The sequence below is a fragment of the Danio rerio genome, chromosome 6 (genome assembly GCF_052040795.2).
Source record: "Danio rerio strain M-AB ecotype USA chromosome 6, GRCz13ab, whole genome shotgun sequence".
Lineage (NCBI taxonomy): Eukaryota > Metazoa > Chordata > Actinopteri > Cypriniformes > Danionidae > Danio > Danio rerio.
The window spans coordinates 50,248,742-50,274,460 of NC_141026.1; the positions used below are offsets into that span (position 1 = coordinate 50,248,742).

At 36.5% G+C, this 25,719-nt stretch overlaps 1 protein-coding gene and 1 long non-coding RNA gene across 11 annotated transcripts in view; one reads left to right on the forward strand and one right to left on the reverse strand.

Moving 5' to 3' along the window:
* Positions 1-16,751, reverse strand: part of LOC141386356 (uncharacterized) — a 45,002-nt gene extending 28,251 nt beyond the window's left edge. Inside the window, exons 1-3 of one of the 2 annotated variants that reach the window (XR_015494151.1) lie at positions 16,519-16,751; positions 16,329-16,400; positions 8,573-9,192 (exon numbers count right to left, since the gene is read on the reverse strand). This is a non-coding gene — a long non-coding RNA (uncharacterized LOC141386356). Of the gene's footprint in view, positions 1-8,572; positions 9,193-16,328; positions 16,401-16,518 lie in introns of those variants that run through there. The other variant, XR_015494150.1, reaches the window with a different exon arrangement.
* Positions 1-25,719, forward strand: part of phc2b (polyhomeotic homolog 2b (Drosophila)) — a 61,810-nt gene that overhangs the window by 33,615 nt on the left and 2,476 nt on the right. For 4 of the 9 annotated variants that reach the window (XM_087255298.1, XM_087255299.1, NM_201202.3 and 1 more), the window contains 9 exon segments: positions 38-187; positions 1,314-1,581; positions 10,574-10,935; positions 11,271-11,430; positions 18,916-19,124; positions 21,178-21,310; positions 21,897-22,017; positions 22,142-22,268; positions 24,727-25,003. In XM_087255298.1, coding sequence (XP_087111424.1) covers positions 38-187; positions 1,314-1,581; positions 10,574-10,935; positions 11,271-11,430; positions 18,916-19,124; positions 21,178-21,310; positions 21,897-22,017; positions 22,142-22,268; positions 24,727-25,003 — 1,807 coding nt within the window. 9 annotated transcript variants of the gene reach the window in all.

Below are 25,719 nucleotides of genomic sequence, written 5' to 3' on the forward strand. Positions count from 1 at the left end.
TTGTGTTAATGAGCATTCTTATGTGTGATTATTTCAGGCTCAGCAAAGTAATCTTGTGCATGTAGCCAGAAGTCTGGGTCGAGCCGTCCCTCTGTCTTCTCAGCTGATCCTGGCCCCGACTGCTACAGTAACTGCTCTACAGTCTGACACTAACACAACCAATAACACACAGTCTGCCTCTGCACAGGTACACAAGCAAACTACCATAATATTTGCACAACCAAAAGTACTAAAACATGTCCTATTTGCATTTATTAATTTGCTTTACTCAAAACAATGATCTTTAAGTATTCAATTATGAATGTCTTGATAAATATGCTAAAGGATTACTGGGCATTTCAGATATAATTCGGTACTGGTGCATTTATTAAACATCTATTAATTTGTGTACAAAACTGATTTTAAAGAAACACATAAATTACTCTTAATAGAATATAGTTTTCCAAAATATGCAAAATAGGTTCATTCTGAAAACGTAGCCCTATATAAGCTTGACGTTGCAGTCACATACTGTCATTACATTTTCATTTCAATATTTGGATTTGAAGCCATAATTTGGTAAGTTTTGGTTTACAGTGAAAAAAACTAACCATAAAATGAACAAATTATGTCCACTTTGGTCCAATTTACTCAATGATCAATACTGTACGTTTCTGGAGAATGCGAATTATGTAGCCAGAGCTACGTATGGCTACATTTATTCTTTAAAACGAATGCTACGAGGCGGTATGACACTGTTTCTTTTCACGCTTACCAGCTGGCCGCTTACCTGCATGTGGACGGCTTTCCCACTGTTACCAGTTTTTCCAGTTAGCTCGACACGTATGTCAGTGGGTCAATATGTGCTTTTCAAAATACTTTTGGTTGGGTTTAGGGAAGGGGAAGGGTAGGGGGATGATTGGTTGGTCAGTCAGTCAGTAAAAGTTAGTCAACAGCGGCCTCTGGTGGATTTAGGTGAGAAGAGCAGATCTGAAAAAGCGAACACAGCAGCCTCTGGCGGATTCGTGAAAGTAAAAACTGCAAAAAAAAAACTTACCTCCTGGGATGTATTTTGCTTTCTCCAAAAATGTATATAACCATGCGTAATCAGAATGAGCCTGGGTTGAAAATATGTTATTTCCAATCATTTTTAATGTTTAAAAAATACTACAATCTTTCTTTGAAGATTCTAATTTGAGCACATTAGAATAAGGATCATATGATTGGATTTGAATTATACTTGACCCTAGTTTACTCAAATAAAAATTATTATTTAACTGATAATTCATTATATTTAAACTCAATGGTTTATTGACACATTATGACTTTTACAGGTGCAGAACCTTGCCCTGCGCAACCACCAGGGGGTGTCTTCCACCCCTCAGGCCACAGGACTCCAGGCACTGAGTCTAAAGCAGACCCCTGTCTCCATTCAGCCCACCCCACTTATCAAGACACCCAGCCAGAGCACTGGTGCCGGGAAAAACAACCTGAACGCTGCTTCCTCGGATGGAGTGAAGAAGGCAGAGGAGGGACAAACCGAGATGAAAGCAGTGAACATGAGTCGTAATGTGTCCTCTTCACATCCCTTAATAGCACCAGGTAAGCTCATTTCACTTAAGTCACATTTGAAAAGGTCTGAATGTAACTGCAATAGGCCACAAATAATCATAATATATAACTGCAAAATAGTATCATTTCTTTATTAGTAACAATACTTTTTCAGTAAAATCTCCAAAAACACTACATCAGTTATATTGGCATCACTTTATTTTGATTATCCCTTTTGCACTTTTAGTTTGTACAGTATGTAACCTACACCACCCACTTGTTCTGGGATTGAACCTGCAATTCTTTACATAGGAGTTGGCTCTAACAAGGAGGCAATAGACCGCGGCCTAAAGCGTCTGTCGCTAGAGCATCTTTCTTGATCAGGGGAGTCAGAACAGAGAACAGAGCTAGCCTCCATTACACTGATCCCCTTACATCTCACTCCCATCCGGGTCATGGCACCAATATAACCACACTCTCAGAAATAAAGGTACGTGAGCTGTCACTAAGGTGGTACCTTTTCAAAAAGTACTAATTTGTACCTAAAAGATCCATATTAGTACATTAAGGGTGCATAATAGAACCTAAAAAGTACAAAAGTGTTCCTCTTAAAATTGTTTGGTACCAATATATACTTCTGAGGTACCAATATGGACCCTTAAAGTACAAATGTGTACCTTTTGAAAAGGTACCACCCCAGTGACAGCTCGCATATCTTTATTTCTGAGAGTGCAGGATGCGAATTATACATTGACAATCGGGGGGGTCAAGTTTTTCGATTATGTTTTCAGTGTTTTAACGGATATTAAGTTGTTCTCAATGACATTTGTGATTTTAAATAAACATATTAGGGGATGTCCATGAAAAACTGCACATATTTTTTTATTTTACCGCTAAACTTCCATGTGAAAGCAAGTGTATAATAAAATACAAACTATGCATCTAGTTTTATAGACACCTACAGTTTAAATGACTATTTTACAAGGAACATGTTTAGTGAACACTTACACTGTCTGTTGGTGCTTTGAATTTGCCAGTTTCAAACCGATGAAATAATAATTTTTGTTGCAAACATGCATTCACAATGGTATGGACCATTACAGGGGTGGTCAAATGTATATTTAAGTTAATTATTATTTTAATTATTATTATTATTTAAGGTACAGATCAGAACAAACTATTTCTTAACTATTGAAGGGCAGTTGAAGTCAGAATTATTAGCTCCCCCATTGAATTTTTTTTTCTTTTTTTATATTTTCCAAATGATTTCATTACATTTTCACAGTATGTCTGATAATATTTCTTCTTTTAGAGAAAGACTTATATATTTTATTTTGGCTAGAATAAAAGCAGTTATAATTTTTTATAAACCATTTTATGGTCAAAATTATTAACCCCTTTAAGCTATATTTTTCCAATAGTCTACAGAACAAACCATCGTTATACAATAACTTGCCTAATTACCCTAACCTGTCTAGTTACCCTATTTTACCTAATTAAGCCTTTAAATGTCACTTTAAGCTGCATAGAAGTGTCTTGAAAAATATCTAGTCAAATATTGTTTACTGTCATCATGACAAAGATAAAATAAATTAGTTATTAGAAATGAGTTATTAAAACTATTATGTTTAGAAATGTGTTGAAAAATTCTTCTCTCCGTTAAACAGAAATTGGGGAAAAAAAAATAAACAAGGGGACTAATAATTTAGGGGGGCTAATAATTCTGACTTCAACTGTACATAACATTGCAACTACATATAAACTAATTATCATTATAGTATTAGCAGATTGTTTAATATCTGCTTATACTGCTTCATCAACAGGCATTCAACTGATTTTAAGACACTTAAATACATATCCATGTAAGTACATGTCCATGTACTAACCCTAACTCAACCATACAGTCATATGCGAATTAGAATTGGTTGAGCTGTAGTTGCAATGTACTGTAACTCAACAAAATGTGTATCAAAACCAAGTGATTATACCACTATATTGTAATATCAACTTAAATTTTCAAAAATGTTTTAAAGAATGTTCAAATCCAGTGAAATAATGAGCAGTTTTAGTGAGTGACAAAAACAGTGTCACCATATTAATGAAGTCTTACACCTTCGAATTCCAAGTTAGAGTGTTTTTAGAAAACAAGGAAACTCCAAAGACGATATAATAAGTTTTATTACACTGCACAAAGCAGCATTATGACAGAACCTTGAAATTTGTTTACTATGATAAAACAGAGCTGCTTGTTCTCCACACAATCACAAGCAGAAGAACTGGAAGGAGTGGACTTTGGCATAATAAAAGCTCTGCTGCTTTTGTATTATGCTTGTTATCTCATTAGCAATCACTTCAAAGCTATTTGACTGCTTTCAGCCTTACTCTGCTTCCCTCATTTTAAGTTTTGAATACTTCAGCTCATTCATGCGTCCCGAAGGGTGTAATGAAGATCACAACTTCCATGATTCCAAACTCAGTTACAGCATCACCAAACTATGCCTTTGTTTGTTGTGTCTAGTGGCAAACAAGCATGCTGTGCCTTTAAGTTGCAATGTTGCCATCAATCAGCTTTTGTCTAAAGTCATCCAAAAATTAAGTAAGCTGAAAGGTTCAATTCATTTCAGCTAAAATGTCTTCTGACACAACCACCCTAATAAGTCTGAGCTTCACTTGTCAGTCCATCATGTCACAAACTAAGCAGCAAAGAAAAGAGAAATCCACCCGAGGCTACATTTGTTCTGCACGGTTTATGCTCGAGTGCATTAATGCATAGTTGGCCTTTGAAGGGCACACACTTACTCAGATGAGTCTTTCAGTGCCCGTCAACATCTGACATGCATGCCATCTATCATTCCACCGGTCTCTAATCATAACAACTCACACAGGGCATGCAATTATCCGGCACATTTAGAAACAGGTACCTGGGCATGCTGAGGCCAGCTGGGACTATTTCATGTTTAGTTACACTTTGGAAGAAGATTTGGGGAAAAAAATGGCCTTAGATTTCTTTACAGAAGAGGAAGTGCTCTAGGGTCTAATATTATTTAGCACACTTCAAGTGCCAAATAACATAAAAATGGAATTTTAAAAGACATTTTAGAGAGGTTTTTAAAAAGTTAACAATATGTAATAGGACATTAAACTTCTTGTCTTAAATGTTCCATGTTTTTCTATTAACTTCAACTCGCAATTTGATTTTAAGACAATTTTGACACTATAATAGCATCATAACGCAAGTAGACTCTTCCAAAAAACACATTTTATTCTTATGAATATTTCAATTATAGTACTTTTAACAAATTAATAATTAGACATTGGAATTAGAATGTAAAAACAGATATCCTAAACAAATTGATAACAATAAATATTACTATAGTAATTTATAGTATAGTGTTTTTAATCATATTGACATTGACACCTGATAGCTCCTGTCAGCTAAAATGTGGCTATATGTATGGTTGATATATATTGCATCACCAAAAATAATTGAGGTCATATTCATGTGTTGTGTGATAAGTCAATATATTATTTATTGTAACAGGCATACCCAAAATCATGTAGTAAAGTTGCTGAGGATTTGAAAAGATAGACAAAACTTTAAAATAACACAAGTCCTCTTTAATGGCGTTAAGCTGAGTAATAATCTCTTCCAATTGAGGAAGTGCTCCAGAGTCTAATATTATTTAGCACCCTAAAAAGTGCCAATTACCATAAAAATAGTATTAAAAACGAACTACTGGCTATTTAAAGAATTTTTATTTTTTAGAAAGTTAAAAATATATAAATAGGACATTAAACTTTATGTCCTAAATCTTCCATGTTTTTCTATTTACATCCACTTTCAGTTTCTCATTAGAGACAAAACATGAATTTCTTTCACATTGTATTGTGTAATTGAAGTGATCATTTGCAGGTGTAAGGTTTTTGCAAGCAAATAACAGAATGAATAAAGCTTGAACAAGCTTTGACTTGATTAAACAAGTGTGTTTGAGAGGATCCAGTGCAGCCTCAGTGGGGATGAACAGTAAAACACCACCTCATGTGTGTGTTGGGATGTAGTTTCCATGGCTCTGTGCTCCAGAGAGCTGATGTGATGTGTGTTATGATGCACGGTTTTCCTCTTGAGCATTAATGATGTTCGCAGATCAGGAAAGTCATCCAGGATATTTCTCTTAGTTGAGCACAGTTTGCTTTTAGGAAAAATCCTAATGCTCTTCAAATCTGAATATTAGATTTTAAATCATGTTAATTATGGCAACTAGAATGTAGATTTTGCTATTCACCTTCTTAGTATTTGTGAGTAAATGCGATCTCTTGAGAATAAGATGCTAAGAATTGTGAGAGTTCATTCACTTGTTTTTTTTTTTATCTTTAAGAACAAGTCAAAATGAGAACAACATTTCGTTTAAAGAGCCAGTTTTGATACTCATTTGTGTATCAAATAAAACTATTCTACAGAATACAACATGGGATGATAACCGTTTTTAAAGTATACCGTGGTTTGAAAAAGTCAAGGTTTTAATACTGCCAAAATTTTCAGCAATACTGTTTCTAAGGTATGTGTAAGATTTTTTATTTACTTTTTAAAAAAGTTTTTTAGGACAACAGTATCTCTGATAGAAAAGATATCCTAAGATGCCGTTTTAAATTGTAAAAAGAAATCTGTGCTTTTGAAACAAATGAAGACAGCAGAAGTCAGTGATTCATGTTCATTATCCAGCCTGACATGTTCACTGCTCCAAAATATTATAAATGTTTCTCAAAATAAAATATATTGTGTTCAAATTTAAGCCCTTAAAAAGCATTAAATTCACTGAAACATGCTGTTGTGGGTCTTAAATACTTTTAAACAGGTCTTAATTTTTAAAAGTTTTCCATGTAAAGCTATGGCCAATCGGTAAAACCAACAAATCCATCTAAAAAATTTTTTTTTTTTTTTTAACAAAATTAACAAAAATTTTGTTTATTATAGCTTTTAAAACTTGTCTTTTTTTAAAAGCAAGTTTGTGCTAATAAAAATATATACGTATATAACTAGAGTCTGCTTGTTTTGACCCATTATTTAAAATATGTGGCTAAGAAATAACAGAATTTGAATTTTAATGGGGCAGTTACAAAAAAAATTCAACTGGTTAATACTGAAAATTATGCATTACGCGTTTTGCCATCTGAAAGTCTGAAATGTCATTCATAATGGTCTTAAAAAGTCTTAAATTTGACGTGATGAAACCTGCAAAAGCCCTGTTTTTACCCAGACATTTAAAAATAATATATTTTAGAGTAGTAATCACAATACCATCAAACCATGAAACCGTGATATTTTTATCTAAGATTATCATACTGTCAGAATTTTATACCACTATCTGGTCAGAAAATTAATACAAAAAATTACTAAACTTATTATGAGAAATAAGCAAAAATCTTGTTGAAAGACTGCTCTTTAATGGCTCAGAAAAGTGGAAGTGATCTAAATGTAATGTGGATAATTTATATTTTTAATTCTTTTCACATGTCTATTCAATTGCAGCTGTAAAAGTTTGGCTTTAATTGTGTAATAGCATTTTGCCGCCTTATCTAAAATTTGTGGGCTATATCTTAGCTTATTTTAGTGCCATTTCTTCAACAATCCTCATTAGCTTCTGACACTACTGGAATTGGATCAGGTTATGTACAATAGCTTGTTAGGGTAGAAGAATTACAGCCATACAACAAAGTAAACAAAATGCCACTAAGAATCGTCTTGCTCAAGTCATGCTTGTGATCGAGGTTGATCAACAAGTTATTCCAATGTTTCATAGTCAGCGTCAGGCTCGAACACATATGGTAAAATCAACACCATCAATACTGCCCTAAAGTATGCAGGATTAGAAAATGTAGGCCTTTTGTTTCTGGCAAACCTTTAAAATAACACAATAATAGGTCCACTTTAATAAAGTAAAGCAGAGTACTAATCTCTTCCAAAGGAGGAAGCGCTCCAGGGTCTAATATTATTTAGCACACTTCAAGACAAGTGCCAATGAATGTAAAAATCTGATTAAAAACTGACTACCAGGTATTTAAAGAGACTTTTAAAAGTTTCAGATAAGTAAACAGGACATTAAACGTCTTGTCTTAAATCTTCCATGTTTTTTTATTCACATCAACTGACTTTAAGTTTCTTATTAGAGACTAAATATGATCTTCTCTCACATTGTATTGTGCTATCCACTTTAATGAAGTTAAGCCGAGTACCAATCACTTCTAAAATGAAAGCCAGGTCTTTATTTAAGGCCATCGAGAAGCATCTGAAATATTTAAGAGATCTGATTAGGTCAAACGTGTGATAAAAAGCCAACCTTGTGTGTCTTCAGCCCTACATGTGCTTGTTTTAATGTCTTATGTGTTGTCGCTTTGCATGTAGTTGAACGTTCGACAGGAAATTTTGGGGTTTTCCAGGGTTGCGCTCTACAGGGAATAACTCATCGACTCCTTATTCTGAACATCCGGGAGAAAGAAAGACAGAGAGAATGTGAGCACAGAGGATTGAGTCATCTGAACACACCATCCCACACCATTCACATTAGACGGAAGAACATTCCCACACTGAACCTTTTCTGTTTGCTATTAACAGTCTTAAGAGAAGGCCTGTATTTGTTCCTGACGTCTGCTTCTTGTATCCGGTGCGCATTTTTCATGTGACAGAACACACACACACACACGTACTGTATATATAAGCATAAAAGCCACATGCTAGCTTACTTTCCAGACAGTTGGAGTTCTTCAGTTCAGATTCCTTTACCGCTCATAAACTTGAGGTTGTGATCTCACCATGCCCAACTCTTAAGGTTTTGTGTGTTTGAGTGTTCTCCTGCTGAGTTAACATTACATTTTAACACACTTTCCTGTGAGTCCTCCAGTCAAACACTTAATCATAATTTTAAAACTCATCCAGTTTCCACTGTAGTCCTAGATACAGAGTACTGGAAAACCTATGCACAATATTACTGAAGAAAGCAGCAAGACCAAACCAACACAACTAAAGAGAAAACAGAGAACAAGAAATAAAAATAATACTGCACACATATTTAATAAAATACTATGTATTTACAGAGATGTTTAATAAGATGCATTTTTACCATTTGATTAAAACAGCTTAACCTTTTGTGGGGATAACAATAAAAAACAAAGACATTTTGACAAATTAAAATGGATTAATTTGGATGGTTATGGATAACATTCATTCATTTTCCTTCAGCTTAGTCCCTTTATTCATCAGGGGTCGCGCCACAGCGGTATGAACCACCAACTTATCCAGCATATGATTTAAGCCTCATTTACTCTACAAGTGACTTGCAGTGGCGATTGACAAGCGACTGTTTATTTCAACGTAGAGCGAGCTACTTCCGACAATCTGTCTATACGAGCGACAGCGACCGTTGGAGACCAGGTGGCGCATTGAGTGATGCGACAAAGTTGAGAATCCTTCAACTTTATACAAATGAAGAGTGACTTTCTTGAGTGGCAGCCAATAGGAGCACCAGTAGAGCTCAAGTGATCCTCTCTTAGCTCGCTCAAAGGCTGGGTGTATTCTCCGTGCTGTACACAGACTGCATTTGCTGCAGGTTGCCACCCACAGCGACAGACAGCTACAACGTCACTTAGCCAATGCACCACCCTGTCACCCTATGGATAAAATTGAAGTTTAATTTGTCAATTTAATATGGATTTAAAAACTATTGACAAAACATCTGCTTGAGGTTGTAACATTAACCACTGAATTTATGCATGTAAAATTATTTCAAATGAAACGAAATAATTTCTGTTGCTTTGGTGTTCTTTGAAGTATGCTTCATTTTTAATTGTTTTTACATATATTTTGCATAGTTTCTTTAGGTGTGATTCATGCATAGTTTTTTTTAACTATGAGCATGAAACGAAAGCAGCACAGCTTTTATTATGCGACAGTTTACTGCTTCCGTTTTTTTTTCTGTTTGTGTTCACATGGAGAAGAAGCAGCTAGTTTTTAATTAATCAAAATAGAGTAAATGCAGTAAAAGCATGGTAAAAACATGCAACTTTTTTTCACATTAACTTTTTAAAGTGACGTTGCAGATCTGATACAATATGTTTTTAGTTTCTGTTACAGATACATTTGTTCATTCATTCACCTTTGGCTTAGACCCTTATTTATCAGGAGTCGCCACAGGAGATTGAAGCCCCAACTATTCCAGCTCGGGATGCTCTGATTAGGATTTTTGCAGCCGATAATGAGAACCAATTCCTTGTCATGGTGATCGGCCGATACAGAGTACAGATCCTGATGCTTTAAGCTTTATAACGCATAAAGCACATTTTCACAAGTATGATACTTAAGTGATTTCTCCTTACCTAAGAGAATAAAGCAAGAATGTTGCACATAATCCCCTAAACAGGTCTATTATAACCATCTAGTGTGAACATGCCATGGTCAGAAGCAGCTTTACAGAAAAAAAAAAAAAAACTAAAAATGCTATTTGGAAACATTGCAATGATGGAAGAACAATTCAACATGTCCCAAACACTTGCGATCGGTTCATGAGGTTGGCCAGATTGTTGAGTAGTGATCGAGTCATAAAAAGTGATTATCGGCCGATACCAATCTCCGGCCGATTGATTGAAGTATCGTACTCACACTCATTCACACACACACACACTCATACACTAGGGCCAATTTTGCTTACACATTTCACCTGTAGCCCATTTGGACTGTGTGGCAAACCGGAGCACCTAGAGGAAACCCATGCCAACAAACTTCACACAAAAATGCCAACTGGCCCAGCCGGGACTCAAACCTTAACTGTGAGACCTTGCTGTGCCACCGTGCCACCTGTTTAAGTTTAACAAATCTGTGTTTAAAAATATGTATAACAAACTGATATACATTTTTTTGGATGTTTTTCATGACTTCATGTGCAGCTTAAGTTAGGAATTCACCCATCAACGTTTATGAAGTTCCTGTCATTTAAATGTGCAGTGATGCAAAGCGATATGTACTATTAAGTGTTGTCTGTATTTCTCGTTCCAGCCTATGCTCAAATCCAGCCCCAGGCTCTGATTAAGCAACAACCTCAACAGTTTGTCATTCAACCTCAAGCCACTCCCACCTCCAGAAGCCAACCTCAGTTACTACAGACCGCCTCCATCCAGCCCCACCAACAAACAGCCTCGCTGGGTATCCCGAGCTCCGCCCAGACCTCAACCGTAACGGGCATCATTCCAGTTTTACCCAAACCAGCACTTCACAACCAGGGATCAGCTCAAACGCAACAGGCCACCATCTTCCATTCAACCGTAAGCCACCATGCACACACAGCTCTGGCCCATGCTAAAGCTCAGCCGGTCCAACTGACAGCCATCAATCTCCAAATACAACCAGCACAGAACCAGGTAAGAGACTTGCTATTTACTCTCACCACTGCCTTATTGTACATTAAAGGGATAGTTCACCCAAAAGTCATCATTAACTCACTCTTTACTACCTGTATGTGTTTCTTTCTAATGTAGAACACAAAGTTTTTCTGACGAAAACTGGAAACCTGTAACCAATGACTTCCATAGTTTTTGTTTTTCCTACTATGGAAGTCAATGGTTAGTTTTTTCCCTCAATATCTTCTTTTGTTTTTGATCGAATAAAGAAACTCATAAATTCATTCATTTTTGAGTGAACTATCCATTTTACTCTATCCAACTCTGAGGCAAGTAAGCACTTTTATATTATTTAGGCTTCAAGGCTTGCTCAGGATGACAAGGAGAAGCCCACCTCTTTGGTCTTAAGAGAGATTTGCCCACCAGTACAAATCCATCCATCTACTACAACCCAAGGCACCGACCCACCTGAACAATCCAAAGCTGACACTGTTAATGCTACGTCTCAAACACAAGGTACAGTGCATTGAAAGTCAATATTTGTAAAGTATATTTTATTTAATCAATGCAAGCATCAACAATGATTTTATTTGAGAAAGTTTATGTTTGTGCGCAAGTGCCCAATTACTCTTAAATGAAAATAATTAAAGTTGTTTAATCTTATATTGCATGTTTTACATTAGTGTTTAACTGTGCACTTGGGGTGATGACATTCATCGTTTACAACTGTGTAATTGTTGAGTATGTCACTCACTTTATTAAAAACAAAAAAATATGTCCAGATAGGGCGATATTAAAAAATAAAATTATCATGATATCATGTTTCATATAATTCGATATAGATAATTATTGAGTATTTTTTTTAAATATGTTTAGGAATATTAGGATTTTTTTTATTTAACCACTTAAATTTACCAACATTACAAAAGCAAATAGTTTTTATAGTCAAAAACAAAAATATTTAAACAAAACATCTCATCTCTTTATAATAAAATAAACATAAGTGTTAAAGAGACTCCCAAACATGATTAATAGAATGTTACAAAGTGTATGCAATGGTAAAGCGTAAATACTGAACAATCAAAGCAAACCTTATGGTGTAAATAAAAAATGATACAGTAAACCACAAACTCTGTCAACAACACAAAGTAAGATAATCAAATCTGAGCTTTCAATTCAGAAACCAACCATCATTATTAAAATACATACTGCAATATTGCAAAATGTAAAGTTGAATGACTATGTTACCCCAATGCTACAAAATCATTCAGATGGCGTGTTAGTGGCAGAGATGCACAAAAAAAGAAACCAAAAAGCCCCTCTGGCGACATCTTTACATACTTTTTTATTTACAATCTCCTCACTGCTTCTATACGGCACTCATTTTAATGTGTGTTTTTATTCTGACCTGAAGTGACAATGACGCAACCCAAAACTCACACGTAAAAGGCACAAGCGAATTTCCTGCACTATTTTCTATGGCGTCTCTTGTAACTGTTTTCTCAGAGGATGACAAAGTCCATTGCTGTAGCTGAAATGCAAGTTTATGGAGAAAAGTAATAAGCACTGCAGTGTTTGGGTGCGCTGTGTTTTTCTGAGAAAATAAGTCTGCCGTTATAACTGAAATGTGTATATTCCATACAAAGTGTGAAGCAGATTAGCCTACCTGCATATACCACGGTGCACTCGAGGCATTCGGAAAAGTTCAAATGTTTTTAACAAAGTGTATCTGGAAAATGCATGTGCGTCACGTGCGCACTGCTTGCACACCATGTGGACATCATGCAATTTGCACCCCTCCATTGGAAGTGACAAACACCATACGCTCACTAGCATTCCTTCCAAGGCGCGCTTAGCAGCCTCATTTTATTAAAACTATAGCCATCATACCAAAACTTCATGCCAAACTTTTTTTATTGTTATTGACAATGGTGTTCGGTCAATAAATACTGATACAAATTTTATCACCCAGCCCTGCGTCCAAAGAGACTAAAAGTATTGATTATATAATGAATCCTATTTAAATGCAGTTAGAATTACACAAAAAGCGCAGTAAAATACCTGTAGTGCAAATCGCCGCAGTTATTGGAGATGCCGTGAGGCCTTCTGGGGCTATGAACACATATCACTTGTCAGGAAACTGTACTTAAACCATTTCATTCTGACACACATTATTAAATAAAGATGTTCAGGTATCCATAGTTAGTTGGTCTTGAATACTTTTGATATAACCGCTCAAAAAATTAAGTAAACGCTTGGAGTTACACTGTTTTTAAGTATTTCAGCTATTTTTGAGCAGTAAAATAAATACATTTAACATTTAAGACATTGGAAGAAATGTTTTGTGTAGTCAGACGTTATAACAGGTTTGTAGAATTTTTGGCTGAAAACATTAGAGAAATGGAAACTTTAAGATGAGGTATTTAAATATATATTGTTATCTATTATATTTACCTCTCAAAAATTAGTTTTGGAAGGGTGAGATATCTGTAACGACCCATTTTTAAATGGATAGTTCACCCAAAAAATGGAAAAGTCTGTCATCATTTACTTATCATCCACTTCAAAACCAATTTCTTTCTTTTGCTAAACACTGGAGAAAGTTGGAAAGCAGCAGCCATTGACTTGCATATTAGGATTGCATATTAGTTAATGACTGCTGCTTTCCAACTTTCCCCCCAAAAAACTACTTGTGTGAGAAAATGGTGATAAAATTAAATTATTGGGTGAACTATCTCCCTAAATAAGATCAATAATATCACAGAAACAATAGTGTTTATTTTATACAACAGTGCAGAAAACAATCATCAAGAACATTTAGATTTCACATGGTCTCTTTAATATTTTAATTTAGACATCATTTTTAGTTATTTTATTTTTGTTTACACTTTCTTTCCTGAATCTGTTTTTGAACAAATCATCTGAGTCAATGGTTTAATGATCCATACATGAAGGCAGTCAGTTGTTTTGATTGAGTGTCAGGGCTAAAAACTTAAGGTACCAGATAGGGAAGCTCCCATCGATCAGCCGGAGATTGGTATCAGCCATTAATCACATTTTATGACTTGATCAGTTTTGCTTATCTGGCCGATCACATAAACCAATTGTAAGTGTGTAAGTGTAAGATGCATTTTAAATTCTTATGCATCAAAAATGCACTCCAAACTTTTTATTCATTGAGGCATGTTGAATTATTTTTCCATCATTTGCAATGTTTCCAAATTGCATTGTAAGTTATTTTTCTTACAATTCTCTTATCTATTTAATCTATTATTTTCTGTAAAGCTGGTTCTGTCCACACTAAATGGTAACTAGAGACGTGATTATATGCAACATCCTTCATTTATTCATTTAGGAAAGGAGAACACTCCACTTAAGAATCATACTTAGAGGGAAAATGTGCTTCATGCAATGTTAAAGTTATATAAACCTTGAAGCATTAGAATCGTTACTCTGCATCGGCCGATCACCATCTTCCACAAGGAATCGGGACTCGGTATCGGCTCCAAAAATCCTGATTGGAGCATCCCTAGTACATGCACCCAAACCATTTCATTCTGACGCACATTATTAAATAAAGAAGTGCAGGTATCCATAGATACTGTAGTTAGTTTTGAATATTTTTTGCTATATAAATAAAGGAAACACTTACATCGTGTTGTTTAAGAGTTCCCTTTATTTTTGAGCAGCATTATATATATACATTAAACATTTATTTAAGACATTGGAAGAAAAGTTTAATGTAGTCAAAGATGTTTCAACGGGTTTATGGAAATTTTTGCTTAAAATATTAGAGAGAAAAAATGCTGATCGGAGCATCCCTAGTACCAGCAATTCAGTCATTCATTTTCTTGTCGGCTTAGTCCCTTTATTAATCCCAGGTCGCCACAGCAGAATGAACCACCAACTTATCCAGCATGTTTTTATGCAGCGGATGCCCTTCCAGCCGCAACCCATCTCTGGGAAACATCCACACATACACTCATACACTACGGACAATTTAGCCTACTCAACCGGAACACACGGAGGAAACCAACACGAACGCAGGGAGAACATGCAAACTTCACACAGAACGCCAACTGAGCCGAGGCTCAAACCAGCGACCCAGCGACCTTCTTGCTGTGAGGCGACAGCACTACCTACTGAGCCACTACGTCGCGTACCAGCAATAAATAAATAAATAATAGCACACAAATTACAGTAATAATTAGGAGAGATAAACTGTTTTGCCAACACTGTACACCTCTAAATGTGCACATACATTAAACAAAATGATAAATAAACAAACAATTTGGATAAATTATTAAAAATAGCTTTTGATAATAAAATATTTACAACCTGTGTAAATGTTATAATCTCTAGATTATAATGAACGACTGTGGCACGCCAACCAGTAAAATATAAAACATAATAGTTCTAAAATATGAATGCAATAAAAACATAAAAGTCAATATATTACAAAAGTGGTATAGTAAAACAAATGATGGCTGACCTTCTGAACTGTATATTTTATCATTTACAACCTAAAAAGCCTCTTTTAAGAGACCGTTTTGCTTAAAATATTTGCTTGCACTTCGGTTTTGTCATTTACTTATTATCTACCACAAATGACATTCATTCGATAGCCTACAGCCTTGAATGTCAAAATAGACTAAAACAATCACATGCATTAAAACAAAAGGCTTCTAACTCCCACACACTGAACCAAATTTGTCAAAGAAGGAGGCAGATATGGGGGCGTGCATTTCCCAAGAATGTTACAGTAATATGGCCAGAACTGACAGTGGGCCAGTAACATGAATTTCTAGAATGGCAAAAACACAACCAGAGGAATTGCACAAGAGACAAGCTGCAATTCTTGCTTCAGACGATGCATAATATAGCGTGCATTATAAAGGACACTGAAAAAGTCTGTAAACCACCAGAGAGTCATGTGACCTGCCACTTGAGGCTGTTTCTGCTGCCATCCAGGGAAAGACTGAACCGCCTTTCTGGCAGAGTGTGCGGTGCCTGTGCGTGGGAGTGGAGTACTAGAAAAGGCGCAGCTCACTCACTGCATGTGTGGCGTAGTAGAAAAGCCCGCACTGGAAATTCACTCTTTATATCAGCGAAACAGGCGTGTGGATCATTATGAGGCTTCCTCCGTGTTTTGAAGCGGAACTGAAGTGCGCCCCTGTGGGAAATGAGTTCTTATTGCGCTTTGTCGGTAAGCTGCTACAGTGTGTTTTGATGGCAGTAGTTTGTATTGTACTGAGACGCGCTGTTTTAAAACGCGACGCGACTGACGTGAGCTATTTACTCGCAGAAAGGGTTTAACAGAAGACGTGTATTTTAAGTAGGTGATGATGGGATGTTTAACACACACACACACACACACACACACACACACATACAGAATGATATTATGTACTCACCCTCATTGACGTTTCAGGAGTGTTTTCTTTTTAAGTGTTCTCTGACGGCTTATTCACACAGTGACGATAAACCTGTAAAATAGTAACGTTACATGGACTATTTTGCTCGCAGAAAGTGTTAAGATGTGTATTTTTAAGTTGGCGTTGAGATGTAGTTTTCACACACAAACACAATGAATTTTGCACTTGCCCTCATTGACGTTTGAGAAAAAGTGTTTTTAAATAAAGTAATGTTCTCTGACGGCTTATTAGTAACAATAAACAGTAAACGTTATGTTTAATTGAACATTTAGCCTATTCTGGTTATTTAATAGGTTTGTGTGAGAGTGAAATTTTAGTCGTTATTGACTGATAATCTTCTCACGTGTTGATCTCTTCTGACAACAGTTAAATTAAAAATGGCGTAAATCGCGCGCACGGATCATTGACGTAAAAATCACATGACCTTATTTAAACAAACCTTTCTTCACATTACAAAGCTTTTGTGTATAATTATTGCTTTAACACAATTTTTATTTCTGATTTTGTGTTTCATTAAAGATATTAAATAATGTGTTTAACATGAAAAAGCCAATAATGCTAAAAAAAACATTATTATTAGACACTTCTAGAATCTTAAATCAACTATGATTACCTGCAAACCAGCTTTTAAGACAGGGTGCAAATTGTGGGGGAAAGCGGAGCACCTGGGGAAAAAAACCCACACGGATACGGGGAGAACATGCAAACTCCACACAGAAATGACAACTGACCCCGCCGAGGCTCGAACCAAGGACCTTCTTGCTGTGAGGTTATCGTGCTACGATCAAAAATATCCATGTGACCACTCCTATAACGGTTCTTACCATTGTGAATTCATCTATGCTAGAAAAAAAGTCGTTCAACAGTCTGAAACCGGCAAATTTAGAGCACCGATAGACACCATAAAGCAGGTCACAGACCGGATGCGGAACTCAGCACTGCGCACACATGACAGTTGGAAGTATCACACACCAGACGCACACATTCGCACGATATTTAAAATGAAACTATTTAGATGGTGCTCTGTGGCGTGGCAGAAATATGAACAGTGTCCTGAGTCGTGGCTGAGCGCTGCGGACAGCCGCCGACTTGCGGCACCGGTGTGTGTACCCTGATAGAAATAGGGTAAGGCAATGTCGACCAATTTGGGATCGTACGATGTCTAATATGAAATATCGCCATGGACGATGGCATCTTTGTCATTGGCGGCGGTGAATTAATTCTGAATAATTAATTCATAACAAATTAATTATTTGTAGCCTACCATTTTAACCACCTGACCCGCATGGTCTTTGTTTTACCCAACCAAATCATAAATGAATACAGATAAGTTACACACATAATTAGCACCTGTCAATCACTTTTTCCGCGGGACTCGTGAATAGGCAGAGTGATCGGTGTCATTATAATGGCGTCGACAAACTTGGTTGGTAAAAAAGATGCACAACCAACAGGAGCCAGCCAACAGGATCTGAGATTTTCGCTAAAATTTCTAAGTACAAGCGTGGAATCAAAAGACTGAACCAGTCTACTGACCCGCTGACTGACTGTCTCGAGCGCATGACAATCTGTGTGTGTGTGTGTGTGTGTGTGGTCACGTGATGTGCGTTTTCAGCAGTAGTGTGGAAGGAGGTCTGCTCAAATGCTAGGTAAAACGCCAGAGTGGATGTGGATCGTTTTCATTCTAAAATGCCATTTAAAGAACTATTAGTGTAAACAAGGCCTGAGTGTCTATTTTTCACGAGCGGATTTGCAATAGACGCGGGGCGGAGGATCGTGGTGTCTGTCAGCCATCGCCAATGGACGATGGCATCGTCTATCGGCCCAACCCTAGACAGAGACCTATGTTTAGAATTCTAAAATGCATGGTGCTGCATGGTGCAACACGGCGCATCGCCAAGCTGCGCTTCTGGTGTGCGACCCTCTTAAGAGTCCACAAGACTGAATTGTCATAAATTAAATTGTGTTAGTTTCTACATATACAGTAGCCTAAAAATAAAGTCAAATTAGATGCATAGTTTGACCTAAAGTAAGCCGAAATAGCTAATGAGGTCTGAATACACTAAATAGCCCACAGAACACTGAAAACGTAAATACATTTGATGAATAAATTAGATGTAATTTAAATAAACACATAAACTTGATTCACATGTATTACACAAACTACCGAAACATTACCGAAAAAGTGGATGATTTAAGAGATACTCTTTTCCTTAAGGCAGACAAAAACACTTTGGAATGTTTTCATAGTGCTTTTTTCTGTCAGCACAATAAATTCCACTACATATTTTAAGACCTTAAATGTCTGCTTCAGCTGCAAATTCACAAAATGTTACAGTATGAATTACAGAATTTGGCTGATTATATAGGGTACATGTTATTCCATGAAAAATCCCTTCTTTTTGGCTGGTTGTAGTATTTTCAGGAAAATGTTGTGCTTAAAAAAAGATTCCCAAAAGAAAGCACAGTTTCGCGTGCTTATTTCCAGCACCAGCAGGTTTTCCTCTGTGATGTTTGTGCTGCTGTTGTGGTCGCGGTGGTGATGCTCTTGTTTCTTCTCCTTCAGGCTCAGTGGAAACGGCGCGGGAGCCCACGGGAGCACAGCTGACATCCAGCATGACCTCCGCAGTCTCCAGTGAGCCTCCGCCGGCAGCTGTGATGGGAAATACCACACAAAACGGAGAGAACAAACCACCTCAAGCCATAGTGAAACCACATGTTCTGACGCATGTCATTGAGGGCTTTGTTATCCAGGAGGGAGCCGAGCCATTCCCTGTAAGTTATGATGATCAAATGTATTATTATTATTGTTCTTAAAATTATAATATGTTAGATTAATTCAATATATGTTTATTTCTATAGTGCTTTTACAATGTAGATTGTGTTAAAGCAGCTTAACATAGAAGACCTAGTAAACTGAAACTGTGTCAGTCCAGTTTTCAGAGTTAAAGTTCAATTTAGTTCAGTTCAGTGTGGTTTTATTTTACACTGAACAGCAAATCCAGCCATGCGCAACTCCACAAGTCCCAAACCAAGCAAGTCAGTGGCAACAGTGGTGAGGAACAAACTTCACCAATTGACAAAAGTGAAGGAAAAAAAACTTAGAGAGAAACCAGGCTCAGTTGAGCAAGACCATTTCTCCTCTGGCCAAACTTCCTGTGCAGAGCTGCAGTCTAGGTGCTGGAGGCTGAAGAACCCTGGACACCCAATGTGGAGAAGCTGCAGGTGCGAGAAGGTCACCGGCTGGTGTACAGGCTGGGCCACGGGATCAGTTCGAAGACTTGTCTGTCACTGGAGTCTTACAGGGATCAGTTTCATCTTCTCTACTCCTCCATGACCGCCACAGCATCTGCCCAGGATACAGCCTCGTCTAGGATTATGGAAACCTCGGAAATACTAAAAAACAGACCAACATAAGTGTAGATGTCGTTCAAATTATGATATCTTTTGGGAAGTGTTTCCGGCTCCGGCTTATTATTTATTATTAGTATTATTATTTAATGAAGTTGGTAATACAAATCCTAATAATGATAACAATAAAAATGATGATCGTCTTCAATTAATTAGCTATAAAAATTATTTATAATAATGATAGCTTAATGATAATAATATGATTAAATACATTGGTGTTAGTTATTATTAGTAGTAATAATAATAATATTAATAATAATAATAATCCTTTACAATTCTATTTTATTATGTTATTAAAGTGATTAGGATAGTATTACTATTTATAGTTTTTTAATACAACATAAAATTATTTTTTAGTGATTTACTTCTTAGTAGGTAAAATAATTATAGTAGTAGAAATAATACAACACAAATAATACTACCACTACTCGTAATAATAATGTTTTGTGAATTAATATTACTATTTGTATTTTTAATACAACAATAGCTATACTAATTCCAGTTTATTATTATTCAGTTAGTTACTTGTTAGTAGTAATAAAAATGATAATATAATAATGATAATAATAAAGAGACTACTACTACCAATAATAATAATTATTATTATTAATTCATTTTATTTTAAACATGATTTTCAAATATAAACATTAAACATTGTAGAGAATTGTCTGCATATTCCAACCAATAATAATAATACATTTTATTTATAATGTTTTTTTATGTATATATAAAACCAGAAGAGCTACAACAACAGATAAATCAAACATGCAATAAAATACAAGGATTCAGCATCGAAGAATTATAATATATAAACACATTAGAATTATTTATTCATTTCATTCATTTTCGGCTTAGTCCCTTTATTAATCAGGGATAGCCACTGCGGAATGAACTGCCAACTCATCCAGCACGTTTTACACAGCGGATGCCCTTCCAGATGCAACCCATCACTGGGAAACACCCATACACACTCAATCACACACATACACTACGGCCAATTTAGCTTACCCAATTCACCAATAGCGCATGTCTTTGGAAAGTGGGGGAAATCGGAGCACCTGGAGAAAACCCACGTGAACACGGGAAGAACATGCAAGCCCCACACAAAAACTGACCCAGTCGAGGCTCGAACCACAACCTTCTTGCTGTGAGGCGATTGTGCTACCCACTGCGCCACCACATCACCCATTAAAATGATCAAGAATTTAAAATTGCTGGCCTAAAAAGATGTGTTTTTTACATCTTCCTTAAGCTAGCTAGTGTGGAAGCGCATCCCATAACCTGGGTATATAACAGAGAAGGCCCCATTGAATAAAACCAATGGCTTTTGAAGAGTGAGAGAATCGCCAAGCAGGAGGTGCTCAGAGAGTTATCATTATCACCCTAATATCATTATTTCTGTGTACTGTATTGTCAGGTGGAAAGACCTCCGGTGGCGGCCGAAAGCCCCAAAAAACCAGACACGCAGCTGCCCTCAGATCCAGAGAAAACGGCCAGCAGCAACTCCCTCAGTGCCACAAACTCAGACACAGAGGAGGCTGGACAACAAGGTGGACATTTCATTGAGTACATTCAAATACAACAAATACTGGAGGACTTGTTTGTTTTTCCAAAACACATGATCTTTTTATGTGTCATGGTGCAGTTTTTAAAGATTAGAAACCTGAACAAATGATGCGCTACGATTATATAAGTGATAAGAAATTTTATGAATCTTAAAGGTGGAGATAACAGATTTGTTTTATAGTAATGACAGCACATAATATTGTGACTAGACATTTAAGATACTAGTATTCAGCTTAAGTGCAATTTAAAGGCTTAACTAGGTTAATTAGGCAAGTCATTATATAATGATGGTTTGTTCTGTAGACAATCGAAAACAAATATTGCTTAAGGGTGCCAATAATATTGACCTTAAAATGTTTTTAAAAAATTGTAACTACTTTTATTCTAGCCAAAATAAAACAAAGAAGAAAAATATTATAGGAAATACTGTGAAAAATAATTTGCTTTAGTAAACATTATTTTAGAAATATTAAATAAATAAATAAACAAGCAAATAAATAAAATAACAGGAGGACTAATAATTCTGACTTCAACTGTATGTCTTAATCCTTACAAATTTTTCACCATCAGACACAAGAGTTGAGGAGGAGACAGAGAAGCCCAAGCTCACATGTGAGCTCTGTGGATGGGTGGATTTCGCCCACAAGTTTAAACGCTCAAAGCGTTTCTGTTCCATGGTCTGTGCTAAAAGGTAAGAGATACAACACTAAATCTAATGCTTTAATAATTTGCTCATTTAGTTAACGTCAAAATGTAAACCAATAGTATATTGATGTGTTTTGCAGTCGTTTTAATCAGTATGATCTCTTAATCAGGTACAGTGTAAGTTGCACGAAGCGGGTTGGTCTGTTCCGCCCAGACAGAACTAAATCGACTAATCAGATAAATCAGTGGAGGAGGAGGAGGTCTCATAGTCCCAGAGGGAGGGAGGCCAAAAAGCAGGTGAGCAGCTACTTTGGTCCAATTGTGCATGCCACAGTTATTTTATCCAGATATAATAAAGTCTGCATGAACTGGAAGTTGCTGAGACTTTAATCTTAATGTGTTGATGTATTTCATACTGAAATAGAATGGATTACTGAGTAGGGCTTACTTTTGTGCATCGTTCTCTCATAGCCATAGAGAGAGAGAGAGATTTGCGACAAGTCCAAAAGGTTTGATTGCCATGTAGACTCAAATTAGTTTCAGGAAGTGTTTAATAATTTTAAATAACGTTAAAACATACACAATCTTATTTTTAGAAACTTTATCTCTTTCAAAAGTGTCAAAACAGTCATCTTCAACAATGGCTGCGTCCGAAACTGCATACTTCCATACTATATGGTATGCTAAAAACAGTATGCGAGTCTAGTAGTATGTCCTAATTCACAGATTTTAAAAATCATTATGCAAGAAGTACCCGGATGGCATACTACTTCCAGGCGAGATTCTGATGTGCACGTCCTTTGCACGCTGCGCTATCCCATGATGCCCCGCGAGAGAATTCATGAATGGGAGTGAAGCGACACAAAAATGGCGGATGTACATAGTACGTCCGAATTCCATTCATACTACTCACAATTATACTGTCAGAACATACTTCTTTAACAGTTAAGTTGTACATTTAAATTGAAATTGCAATACCTACTAAGTAGTTGACGATTTCAGACACAGCCAGTAACTCAGCATGTTACTGTTAAAAAAAGTTGCATTGTGCATCTCACTCTCTCTCTATGGCTCTACTCATAGCAAACTAGAGGAGTGTGGTTAAGGTTATTGATATTCAGTTGCTATGGAAGCCCTCAAGTTGATGTCAACAAAGGATCGCCACTCCAAACCCAGAAGCAAATGTAAATGGTCAGACTTTAATTGAAGATTACCAAAACAAACCTTTTTTTCAGTGGATTAGCTTGCACTGATTAATTACTGACTTTAAGCTTGTTCTTGAAAAAAATCTTTGCCTTGCCTTAGAAAAGATAACCCATTTTTTTAAATACAAAATTGATATAGACATTTTTCTTGGAATGCAAAATTACCCATTATGCTTTGCGTGTATGCGCAAGGAGAATATGAAGAACTTCTGGTCGGCAGCTGATGCGTGTAAACAGTCACATTTGGACAGCTTTGAAACGATAGTTTTAATTTATTTTACCTGCTTTTATCCTATTTGAACTAATACTGTTGTCCATCAGCACCATCTTCTTGACTGATCATTTAAAACATGCGATCTAATAGGATGGAAAACAGCTGCTGTGAGGCGTTTTCCCCTCGTTGTCAGACGGCATCTTCAGCAGTTTAAATGAAGCCTTGTCATCTCTAAAGTCATCATTTTTTCTTTATTTCAAATATATAACCAGCCCAAACAAATGTAATTCAACAAAATGTTTGACACACACACGTAGCCTGTACTGTGCCACTGACACACTGATCTAATAACTGTGACAAAGTGAAAGTACAGGCTAGTGTCATTTCGAAATGACAGAAAAACACAAACCGTGGTAAAAACAACACACGAAATAAAACGCAAACGGCTCGCGATTAAAATAAACCGCAAATCAGCCAGCAGAGTATCAATAACAGACTTTTATCGGTCATTTTTGTAAATTGCACGACTTTCATACCTGTAAAGTTTCATGCCAGTGCTCTGGTTTGCTCTCTCTCTGTGTGTGTGTGTGTGTGTGTGTGTGTGTGTGTGTGTGTGTGTGTGTGTGTGTGTGTGTGTGTTTGTGTGTGTGTGTGTGTGTGTGTGTGTGTGTGTGTGTGTGTTAAAGAGCCGCTGAGCTAACAGCTGACAGGCCGGGAACGCACACACACACTGTATTTCTGACAGCAGACACGTGAATTAGGAGAACGTTTTTCTCGTATTTCTGATGCGCTTGAACCACATGTGACCGATTATAACGGCTTTAAAAGACACATTTCGTTGTGTTGTCACAAAAACACTCTGTTATCCTTTAAAAACATCATTGAAACTAATTTTCGGAGCGCAAATTACCAGTTGTACACGCTGTAAACAGAAGTTTTTAGCATTTTACTGGAAGCTGGTCGCTATGGCGCCCTCCATGCAGCAGCCATGAAAAAGGTCTATATTTTGGTCTATTTGGAAAGTATTCTATGACTTTTTGGAGAATCTAGTTTATAGATTAGTCAAATATGTTATTGCTGTATTATTTAATATTAGTATTCATATTTACTTATTTTTCTTTTTTGATTCAAAGTAGATTAAGTTATTGTGAATTTATATTATTCTTGTTGGGGTTTTTTATTAAACCTTTGTCATTAAAAAAAGTTATTGACTTTAAGAATAACTATGTGAGCTAGCAAAATAAACATTGCTTCACACAGACTTTAAAGCAAATCATCCTATTTTTGTTACTGTATAATTATTGTGCTTTTTGTGTCTTTATCTATATCTTTCCAGCGGCTTTCTGTATCTCAGCAATCTCAGGGAGAATCTATATCATCACCTCTTCAGTCTCAGCCTAGTCAGGGAGAGTCGAGTCCGTGTTCGGATATATCCAGTTATGAGGAAGCCACTTCCCCTCTCTCTGCTGCCAGCTCTGGGCCAGTGGTTTCTCAAGGTGTGGTTGCTGCTAATGAACCAGAAGAGCTTCCTCTCCTCAGTCAGCACTTCCTGCCCTGTGACCCCACTAAATGGAATGTGCAAGAAGTGTTTGAGTTCATCCGCTCGTTGCCAGGTAAGGGGGTTTTATCATTTGTGTATAAAATGCAATAATCAGCATCTGGCAGTAAAAAATGGCTTGATTATTATTATTAATGTTAACAAATTCTGATGAAGCCAAGATAAAGACAGACCACTCTAATGTTGTTTGTCAGTTGTATTTGTAACATTTTGATCTATTTCAAAAGCTAAAAACTACATTACCCATGATGCTGTACAGAACATTCCACCAACTAAAGCAAATAATAAAATACAGTAGATGTCAGTAGCTCCACACACTTTCCTAAAGCAGTGCATGGAAAGCTAAGTTTGTGCAGAAAAACTACATTACCCATGATGCTGTTTAGAACATTCCACCAATCAGAGTAATGGATAAGTGCAGTTTATTTATGAACTAATTGCGAGAGGATCACGTGCTTTTGATCAACACTGCTGGCACCTCCTTAGCTCCGTAATCTGCCCTATTGGATGATTATGGACGCATTATAAATAACCAGAGCTTTTCACTTCAGTTATTTTCGTCTTGAAGTTTTCCCCCCTTTCTCCCCTACTTCCCACAAGATAGGGCGACTAAATAGTTCCGATAGGGCGACTGATAGTTCCGATAGGGCGACTGATAGTTCCGATAGGGCGACGCGGCAGCCCAGTGGCTAGCACTGTTGCCTCCCACCGTCTAAAAACATACTCCATAGCCAATTGACCAAATTTTTACCCAAGACAACCTTATTTTAC